The sequence below is a fragment of the Humulus lupulus genome, chromosome 8 (genome assembly GCF_963169125.1).
Source record: "Humulus lupulus chromosome 8, drHumLupu1.1, whole genome shotgun sequence".
Classification (NCBI taxonomy): Eukaryota; Viridiplantae; Streptophyta; class Magnoliopsida; order Rosales; family Cannabaceae; genus Humulus; species Humulus lupulus.
Genome location: NC_084800.1, coordinates 60,453,955 through 60,464,908, shown reverse-complemented (window position 1 = coordinate 60,464,908; position 10,954 = coordinate 60,453,955). Strand labels below are relative to the sequence as shown.

At 37.6% G+C, this 10,954-nt stretch overlaps 2 protein-coding genes across 3 annotated transcripts; both read right to left on the bottom strand.

The window, feature by feature from the left end:
* Positions 1 to 649: 649 nt before the first annotated feature.
* On the bottom strand, positions 650 to 2,599 carry LOC133795483 (uncharacterized). Its single transcript, XM_062232932.1, has 2 exons — positions 2,370 to 2,599; positions 650 to 2,243 (listed from the first exon to the last, which is right to left on the bottom strand). The coding sequence occupies exons 1-2, from the start codon at positions 2,597 to 2,599 to the stop codon at positions 650 to 652; spliced, it is 1,824 nt and encodes a 607-aa protein (XP_062088916.1).
* On the bottom strand, positions 1,930 to 7,437 carry LOC133797433 (uncharacterized). 2 transcript variants are annotated; one of them, XM_062235328.1, is made up of 2 exons: positions 6,885 to 7,437; positions 1,930 to 6,785 (listed from the first exon to the last, which is right to left on the bottom strand). In XM_062235328.1, the coding sequence occupies exon 2, from the start codon at positions 3,914 to 3,916 to the stop codon at positions 2,648 to 2,650; it is 1,269 nt and encodes a 422-aa protein (XP_062091312.1). In that variant the 5' UTR covers positions 3,917 to 6,785; positions 6,885 to 7,437; the 3' UTR covers positions 1,930 to 2,647. The 2 variants fall into 2 exon arrangements, with proteins under 2 accessions (XP_062091312.1, XP_062091311.1); XM_062235327.1 differs by having other exon boundaries at positions 1,930 to 6,793; positions 6,885 to 7,431.
* Positions 7,438 to 10,954: the final 3,517 nt, after the last annotated feature.

The window sequence follows — 10,954 nt, the reverse complement described above, 5'->3', positions numbered from 1 at the left end:
GTGCAAATCATTCAAACCCCCCGCGACAGACGCGCCCTGGTCCCGGATCCTAGTACGGTCCGGGCCTGTGGTAAATGAAGAGGGACAAAGGTAAACGAACCCAGATCACCTCATCCCCGGTTGGAGGGGTCAGGCGTCCAGGATCCTGAAGCCGCCCCCCTCCGCGTGGGCGTTGTCCCCACTTTTCACCTGCAGAAAAGGCCACCTTGGGATTCCACGCCGTTGTTTCAGGTCTGCGCTGCCAAGTACTCTGACTGGTCTTGTCTCCTGAATCTGCCTCGTAACTCGAAGTGTCCAGACCAAAAGCACCATTTTGTCGGGCAAGATATAGCTCTTGAGTCAACTTATTGGGCCCTAGTTGGTCTGGAATTCATGTATGTTGTATCTTTTGTATTGGGCTCCCACTAGAAAGGCCAAGAATATCCATATCTCTGATGGGCCCGGGTCATACCCGGCCCAAACCCGGTGTTCCCATAAGCCTATAAATACAGGCTATAGGACACTGTGGGGGGGATCTCCCTTCAACTAAGAGACAGTAACTTTGTCAAAATACAGAGAAAAACGCCATTGTAAAAGGTTTTTCAAGCTCTAATAATATAGACTCGTGGACTAAGGCTAGTTAACGCCCCAACCACGTAAAAACCCTGTGTTAATCTTCTGCTTTCACTACAATTACCCTTAAACAACATTTATTAATAGAGTTACCGAAAATCTCGGTTAACAGTACTTTAGGAGGAATCTTTAGCTGCCATAACTTGTGCCAGAAACCAGAACTGGTGTCTGTACACCATTGACCATTCAAGCACTTTAGACAGTTGTAGGCACTCTTAACGGTAAACTGACCATTAGTTTCTTTGGCCCAATTCCAAGTATCCTGCTCAAAGTTCACACTCAAAGGAATATTAGCAAATAGCTCCCTATCCCTGTCATTAAACAAATAAGAAAGAACATCCTCATCCCAAGCCTTCGCACCTTCCATCAACAAGCTAGAGACTGGTTTATCTTCAAGAGCAGGGTGATTAGAAGAAACAAAAGGATTTTGATCATCCGGAAGCCAAGGATCATGCTTGATAGACACTTGGCAACCCGACCCAATCCTTTTCCGAGCTCCCTGACGCACCAAATCTTGAGCTGCAACGATACTCCTCCAAACAAAGCTCGGGTTCCTCCCTAAACCAGCTTCCAAAAATGAGCAGTTAGGAAAGTATTTGGCCTTAAAAATCTTACTCACCAAATTGTCAGGATTCCTGAGAAATCTCCAACCTTGCTTACTCAAGAGGGCAAGATTAAAATCTCGGATGCTACGAAAACCCATACCACCAGCTATTTGAGGCTGAGTAAGCCTATTCCAACACATCCAATGAATGTCTTTTCGCTTCGTAGATGAGTTAGACCACCAAAAATGAGACATCATAATCTCAATGTCATGACAAAGCTCTAGAGGAAAAAGGAAAACATTCATGGCATAGGAGGGCAAAGCTTGGGCCACAGATTTGATAAGTATTTCCTTGCCTGCACGAGACAATAACATTCCTTCCCATCCTGCAATCCTATTGCGAATTCTCTCCTTTAAGAAGCCCAACATTGTCGTTTTGTTTCTGCCCAGCATGTTAGGAAGGCCCAAGTAAAAGTTACCCGAACCCGCCTCCAAAATATCCAACTTTTGGCAAATCTTCATTTTAGACTCAGCAGAAGTGTTTGTACTGAAAAAAACAGAAGATTTAGCAAGATTAACTTGTTGACCTGAGCCCTTTTCAAACCACTTAAGCAGAAGGTTAACTTTGGTCGCTTCTTCTTCCAATGCACGACAGTACAAGTAACTATCATCGACAAAAAGTAAGTGAGAAACCACAGGAGCCCCCCGCGCCACACGACAACCATGAAGCCATCCTCGAGTGCCAAAATGAGTGATAAGCTTCGAAAGACCCTCAGCACAAATGAGAAATAGGTAAGGTGAAATGGGGTCCCCTTGCCTAAGACCCCGAGATGGAAAGATAGGCCCCAACTCTTTATCCCCCGTAACCACCGTGTACTGAACAGAGTAGATGCATTGCATAATCATCTGAATCCAACGGGAGCTGAAACCCAGTCTAGTCATCATAGCTTCCAAGTAAGACCACTCCACTCGCTCATAAGCTTTACTCATGTCCAACTTGATAGCCATATACCCATCTTTTCCTTGAGATTTTCGCTTCAAATAATGGAGAACCTCGAAAGAAATTAAAATATTGTCAGTGATTAACCTGTTAGAGATAAATGCACTTTGATTATCAGAAATCACAATGGACAATAAAGGTTTAAGTCTGTTGGCCATCACCTTGAAATGACTTTATAAAGGACATTACAAAGCGAGATAGGGCAAAGATCACCCATAACTTCGACCTGTTTCTTCTTTGGAATTAAGACGATGTTCGTGGCATTCAAGGAAGGAGCCAGTGAAGAAATCACGGACCACAACTACCACATCATTGCCAACTATGCTCCAATAATTTTGGTAAAAAGCTGGGTTAAAACCATCAGGACCCAGAGCCTTATCAGGGTGCATTTGGAAGACAACCTGTTTAACCTCTTCTTTAGTAACCTCTTTAAGAAGCTCCATATTCTGAACCTCAGTTATACACGGATGAATAAGCTCCAAAAGGTCACCCTAATCAGTATATGAAGCTTTGAAAATGTTATCAAAATAATCCAGAATTAATTTGTCAAGCCCTGAATCCCAGTCCACCAAAACCCCCTCAGTATTCTTCAAGTGCTGCAACTGATTATTCCGACGCCTCCAACTAGCCATAGCATGGAAATATTTATTGTTCTGATCCCCTGATTGTAGCCAATATTGTTTAGCCCGCTGTCTCCAGTAGACATCCTGCTGATGAAGAGTGTAAAATAGTTTTTGATAGGCTTCTTTATACCGAGTAAGACCAGCACCATCCCTTCTCTGTTTATATCTGTTAAGTTCCATTTGATATTGCTGCAGCTTTCTTTTGAAATAACCAGTATTCTCTCTACCCCAGGAAGATAACACAGTGATACAATGTTGCAGCTTACCATGAATATCAGCCTTGGCAGCTTTCTTCCAACTCTCCCGGACTAAATGGCGACACATAGCTTCTGAAATCCAAGAATTCTCAAATCTGAATTTGAACTTAGGTCTCGAAGTGTACCTCTTAACAGGCTCCAAAAACAGCGGGCTATGATCAGAAGAGGAAACACCTAATTTCGTTAATTTAGCCTCCGAGAAAACTTCAATCCAATCTTGAGACACCAAAGCCCGATTTAGCCAAACTTCCATCCAACCACTCGTACCACGGCCTCTTTCCCAGGTGAACTGATGACCAGATAGGTCCAAATCGATGAATCCACAATCTTGAACCACTTGTTGAAAACCACTAATCAACCACCTTGGATAAGTATTACCTCCCTGCTTATTAGTACTGTTAAGAACATTGTTAAAGTCTCCAATAATACACCAAGGCTCATTCCGATCTGCTTTAAGCTTACGAAGAAGGTCCCAAGTAACTCGCCTTTTGGTACGATTAGGCTCACCATAAAAACCAGTTAAACGATAAGGACAATACCCTGGTAAGCAAACCAAGGAATCAATATGATGCTGGGAGAAACTAAGAATAGACAAATCGTCCTTATGTTTCCATAAGAGGGCTAGACCACCACTACGACCTTGAGCCTCCACCCAAAAAGCTCCTCCATAATCCATTAACCGAGCCAAACCTTCAATTTTGACCTTAGAACACAACGTTTCACAAAGAAAAATGAACTTGGGACGCTTTTGAGAAACAATCTCCTTAAGGAACCGAATAGTTCGTGGGTTCCCAAGCCCACAACAGTTCCAATTTAAGGTAGTCATGGTTGAAGGCGAGCCCCCAAATCGAGGCCCACCCCAGATTGGATTATCACCCATCCTCCGTCACTGTTAACACATTCTGCCATAGTGTTTGCCCCTGGGTCGCACCCCTGATCATCCTGTCGTCTCCGTTTAGTCTCTGTCACACATAACTGATGAATTTGGGAACTATACTTCTGAATATCTTTGCCTTGGTTGTGAACCGGATTACAATCCTGCCTTAATCTTGAAGTTAGAGTCCTTCCCTTTCTCACTGTGCCACCACTGCTGTCGCCCTCATCCTCTTCCATGAATGATACACCAACTTCATCGCGAGGCCTAGTGATTCTATTTATTGGCCGAGTTCTTTGTTCCACCCTTGGGATCTTGCTGTCTTCATCTGGTGAAAAGGTGTGGCTAGAACGTAACCACTTAGCTCCAATGAAGTGATTGTGCCGTCGGGGGGGAGCTCTCATCCAAGCACCATAGGGTCGTTCTATAGTCTCTGTGGGAGGATGAAACAACCTGTCACAAAATTTTTCAGAGTGCCCTATCAATCCACAAATGAAACAAAAGGTTGGAACCCTTTCATACTTGAAGTGAACCCAAAATTCGGATGATCCCGATTTGGTAATATTCATTTTCCGTTTGAGAGGCTGCTCTATATCAATGGTCACTCGAATGCGAAAAAAGTCTCTCCAAACTCCTATAAAATTAGATGTATCAGACTCCAGAAATGTACCAATTGCGTTGCCAATATCCTTGGCCACCCGTTCAGACATAAACCCAGGCTGAAGGTCATGGATTTGCACCCAAAGATCCAACTTGTTCAAGATCAATTCTTTAGGATTTTCCCCTCATTTCAACCGTGCGAAGACCAACTGCATCATATTAAACGTCCAAGGACTGCCATCTATGACCCGTTGGATGTCTACTTCATGATAGAATTGAAACAAATAGAGGCTGTGACTGATTTCTTTTACAAACATCCCTTTTCCCGGCCTCCATAGAGATGAAGCATATGTTGCATAATTTCAAAATTGATTACCCTATCTGTCAAGAATCTTCCAACCAAACACCACTGGGTATCAACTCCATCTTCCTCCGTAGTCGCCTCGTACACAAGCCCTGTAGAAGCTTCCTCCTCCAACGTAATCTGGGCATATTACTCTGCCAAATCCGTAACAGAACCAGACGTAGAAGCCATAGCAACCCACACCGACAAAAATCACCGACAAAACACCAAAAACTCTCAGCCTTTCCAATTAATGGAAACCATGTCAAAGGACAAGACTAAAAGGAATTAAGGATTCGGGAAGAGCTAAGTTCTTGGGGCAAAGAACTCAGTTCTTGGAGAGACGTTTATTTTGTTGATGCACGTAAAAAATAGTTACCAAATATATTTTATTTTTAAAAAAATAAAAAATAAAAAAAATAATAATATTTCTATTTTTGTGTTTAAAAAATTCGAAAATATTTTTTTTCCAAACACAACCTTAGTTGTTTAGTTTTATTTGCTCACTTCTGTTAACTTTATGTTTGTTTGTTGAACACTCTTTAGTTGTGAACTTTGTTACAAATTTTTATTATAATATTTGACGATAGAATTTAACTGCCCACAGTTTGAGGTCTATACGCGAGATGAGTACAGTTTGGAAAATTGCTCAAAATACATATGCGGTGCGATCCAATAAATTAGCAAAAAACCACATCAACTTGTTCGCAAACATCCCTAGCTCATATATATATATATAGATATAAGGGTGTTTGGCAAAATCATGTATAGTAATTTTTTTGCAAAAGAACATTCTAGACACCCCTAACATCCCTCAACACTGTTAGAGTTTCTCAGCGCCATATAATAAAAAGACCATTTTACAAAGTTGCATTATAAAATGGTATATAAAGCTCATGTAACATGCAAGGCGTTGATTTCATGCTTGGTTGCCAGAGCAGTATAAGCCACGTAGTATTGCATATTATATAACTACAAATCCGAGTCTATATAGAACGACACGTACTGGGGAAGGCTTCCGAGTCTATATAGAACAACACGAACTGGGGAAGGCAGCATTTCATATCATATTGTATCAGTTTCAGTACATTTGTCCCTTTGTTTACCCTTTGTTTACCGCTACACTAGGATCCCTAGCTACTTCTCTTCACTTTTTAAATTGGTAAGAAAAGAAACTCTGAAAATGACTTATTGGGTCATTAGTCTTGTATATATTATTGTATATCTTGGCCTTAGTTTTTATTCTTTTAGTTTCACAATCAACAAGCAAGATATCCATTATTAATAGTAGCTATAGCCCATTACAAGTAGAAGTAGCTATAATTAATCTTTTTTATACATCATCAACTTATGGTCTCATATTGGCATTGACTCACATACCATTTTTTTTCTCCAGCTTCTTGAACTAAATCATACAGCTCAAATATATATACCTAAAATTTCATGACATCAAAAATCTCTTCCTTCTTCTTCAACAAAAACAAGAAAAGATAAACGACAATCATGTGGTGGCTCTCTTGATCATTTTTCAGGGTCACGAGAGGAATCACCGAGTGGAGGAAGAGGTTGAGCCGCTCCTCCTGAGATATTGTCGTTCGTAATATTCTGAAGACCACAGATATCAGAAAAGACCAAAGAGACCCAAACAATGACTGGGGTAGTGAGGAGAATGAGTCCAAACGGCACCATCCATAGCTGTCTATTGTCAGGATGATATTCAAATTCCCACCAAGCTAGTATAAGCCCTCCTCCCAAGCTTACCAGAAACGACACCAAACAAGCTATGGTCACCTTCAGAATCTTCTCCACTTCTTTCTGAGTTGTATATGATCTAATCTGTTCCTTGTCGTTTGTTAAAATCGTACTACCAGTACTCTTTTCCTTGTTCGATCCCATCAAAATCAAAATCCCAAATGTGTTTCTGGGATTTTCCTGTAAATCTAAGTTGGAAGAGAAAACCATAATCAAATAAAAAAAACCCCTGTTCTATATATACACATAAATATTTGAGCATAGATAAAAAAAACATACCGTTCTTCTGATATGACTCAAGTACTGTTGCTGAAGAATGAACAGGAGAGATGTGATGTAAAACTATATATATATATATATACAGATTGGTTGAGTCGATGTATGAAAAGGGTCTTGAGATTTGGAGAGAGGAGAGAGAGAGAAAGAGAGAGAGAGAGAAGAGAAGAAGGGTCCTTTGCCTTGGGGGACTTTTTAGTGATACAAGTAATTGGGATATATCAAGCTATATATCAGACGTGCCTTTATATCAAAGTTGTTATTTGTCAAAGTGACAAAATATAAACCAGAAAATGATTACGTCTCAGTATTTAACTCAAGCCACCGGTGAATTGAAGCTATCTGGGGTAGTATTTGTTTTCAAAAAAAAAAGAAAAAAAGAAAAAGAATGGGTTGTTACGGTTCATTAAACTACTTTTCTATAAAGAAGTACTTGGGGTGGGAGATAGGTTAGGGAACTGAGTTATGATGATTATAAAAAGAAAGTTTGTAATAGTTGTTCTTGTCAGTGTAACGTAGATGGCAACCATAGTTGGACTGCGACGTTTTGGCACTCTGTTTTCTAATTAATGATCTATATTCAATACTTTATTGCTTATTGCCTCAGCTCTATACTAGTTTTAGATATATAAATAAGATAATAATCTCAGTCAGAATCTGACTGAATTGGAAATATGAAAAAAAAACTACACTTTTACTTCTCCACACTCATCCTTAGCCTTTTATTTATTTATTGTTAATGAATATTTATTATAGATTTTTTTTTCTTTTCAAAATATAATTTAATAAAAATCTTTATTAGTCTTTTTAGGTTTAAAAAACAAAATTTTCCTAACCGTGCTATATAGCTAACTGCAGATTATAGCATCCTTTAACAAAAATTTTCTTTGGAATAATTATTATGACTTTTGATAATATTTTTCATGGAAAAAGACTTCTGTGAGCGAGCAATAGTGGCATAATGAGCCGATTTGATTTGTGGGGTACACTGAATATTGTTTTTTTGTTTTTGTTTTTAATATTAAAATTTAAAATTTTAGCAAATCATTTTTAAGTCATCTAATTCTTCTCTTTTATGTAAAAATGACACATTTAAAAAAAATCTAAATTTGTAATATGTTTTTTTTTTTAAATAAATAAATTTATGATTAACCCCAATTAACAAAAAGTTTATCTCCCTGTTGTGCTTCACTCGGAATGGACAATAAATTGTAAAGGCAATATAAAAAGGGTTAATAAATTTTGGAATATAAGCAAAATATACATCAATAGCATAAAAATCAATTTAAAGTAACGCTAAATGAAAGAACTTATAATATTTTTTAGATTAATCTTTAATTTAGTATTTTTTGTATAATTATTTTACAATGTTAATTTGATAATATTAATCTCACATTTATTTAGTTGGGTTGATGAAACATGTCAGAAATGTAACCGTCAAATAACAATAATAAAATTGAGTTTGGTTATAATGAGGTTTTTTTTTACACTATCATTAAATTGGGGTTTAGACTTCAATTTTTAAGATGCATAGACTTCAATTTTTCGCATAAATGACTACCGAAGTCGTTCATGCGAAGAAAAAAGTATTGAGAAAACTGAAGTGAGAATTAGACATTTTACTGTATAAATCAAAGTGGAAGGTCTTCAATTATTGAGTCGCCTTCATATTAATTGTTTTCATTTGATTTATATGTATAAATAGAAGTAGAAAGTGAGATTTCTACTTTAGTTTATACATATAAACAAACAGAAGTGGAACTTCTTCTTTTTTTAAATGGAAATTAAATCTAAATTATATAATTTTTATTTCCAAATTGCTATTTTTGATTTCATTAATTTTTTTAAATTTATTTTCATTTAATTTATAACATAAATAAAAATCACAAATTTATACAATTAGAATTAAAATTCTTATAAAATTAAATATATATATATACATATATATACATTCACATAATAGTTAAGTAAAATAACATAATCATTCGAGTTATTTGCGGCAATAATGCCTATGTAGTTAATTTTGTTGCACTTAAATACTTATGTAAAAAAATTTGCGGCAATAATGCCTACCGTTAATGTTTTGGTGCAGCCGTTGGTCCCTGAGCTGTTAGGAGTATATATGATACACGTGGCACGGCCCGATTGGGTTAAATTATTAAAATTTAAAACAAAAATAATTAATGTTTCTGGTTTCTAATTTAAAACAAAAAAAAAAAAAAAACTAACCGTGATTAATTAATATAACCAATAAAACCGTTTGTCTAAAACAAAAAAATCTCAAAATTCCATACCCAGAAAAACGATGAAGCTTTCCCCCCGACCACACCCAGACGATCCACCCCCGACAGTATAGCACGTGAACCCACTAGAAGAAAACTTGTAATTCCTTCGAATTGGGGGTTAGGGCATCTTTTGCATCGGGTTAATGGAGATTGGAAAACATTACCATTGTCGACCACCAAGGCCAGTGGTAGAAAGAACGGCTTGGACAAACAAAAATCCTGGGCGAAGATTCAGAACATGCAACAAGTATTAGGTAAGATTTGTCTCCATTTGTTTTTGTAATCTGATTCATTGAATAAATGGTTATGGGTGTTCACTAGAAATTTTGTATGTTTTGGTCAACTCAGATTCATAGTGGGTGTAATTTCTTTGAATGGATAGACCCTCCAATGTGCCATCGAGCAAAGGTGGTCATCCCTGGACTACTAAGAAAAATTGGTGACCTTGAAACTGAAATCACATCCCAAAGTACGACAACTGACATTGGAAGTCATCGACAATACAGTGGTTCTTCAAATGGATTTGAGACACAATCTCACAACCTTCAAAATGTTGGAAGAGAAAACTGTGAAAGTTGTGCTGAAAGCAGGGGTAGAGTAAATGATGGAGGTCGAATGCAGTGTTACCACTTTTTGAATACTATGTATTTTGCTATAATTCTATTGGTTGTGGTTATTTGGGGTACAAAATCAAAGTAGAAGTTGTTGGTATTGTTAGTTTATTTTTGGGTAATCTTCATGTGCAGTATTGACAATGACAAAGCTATTGCACCCTAGGCATTGATTTGTAATGAATTTTGTTGTAAAATGAAACCCCGAATCAATGTAATCTATCTTGGTCTATTTTGAATTCAGTATTCTAGTTTATGTATTTTGTGAAATAAATATGATCAACAACTAGTTACATTCATTACCATAAGAGATAGGTACAAAAATATAGGCCTAAAAAGCCAAATGTATCTGATCTGTACATGACCAATATCATGGCCAGCATGACCCTGTTATGACTCAAAAAACAGATATGATCAAAATGTGATTTGTACATGACTTTAAAATGGTCAACATAACACTTCATGACTCAAAAAACAGCCATCAACCACAACATCCAAATACCAACTTTGCATAACACATAACAGATACCAAAATACAAGATTCGACCACTAGTTCAAAATAAAATCAAAAGATGAAACTCCTTCCAGTCAGACAGTATCAGGTTGAGCATTCTTTGCACCACTAGTTCCTCCTTTAGCATGTTGTTTCAGTCTTCTTTCCTTCCTTAAAAGTGTGGCTTCAGTTGGTTTCTGCAGTGGTGGACGACCTCGCTTTTTGACCACACGATTCTAAAATAGGTTGAACAAACAAATATTTAGCTCCAAATTCACAAAACAATGATAAAGCAACTAATCAATGATAAAAATTATCTAGGAAGAGAAGAAAACATAAAGTTTATACCTCAAACACCTTAGTAGATTTGCATGTTTCTCTCCTGTGGCCTGTTTTCAGAGTTTTAACTTGTCCAGTTTTTCGAGCTTTCTTTAAAGCAGGTGGAGGTTCATCTGTCTCCCTTCTCCTAGCTTTCTTAGGTCTTCCAGGCAGCTTCGTCTCAGGTGGTGGATCAATTGGGTTAAGTCCTGTCTGAGGCCACATATCTGGACTAGGCATAGGTTGCACACTCTGTTCATATGCTTTTTACAATGATTCTTTTTTATAGAATCTGTGGACATAATCAAAGACATTACCTCCCATGAACCAGATAGTAGCTAGTGCATGGCCACAAGGAAGCCCAGA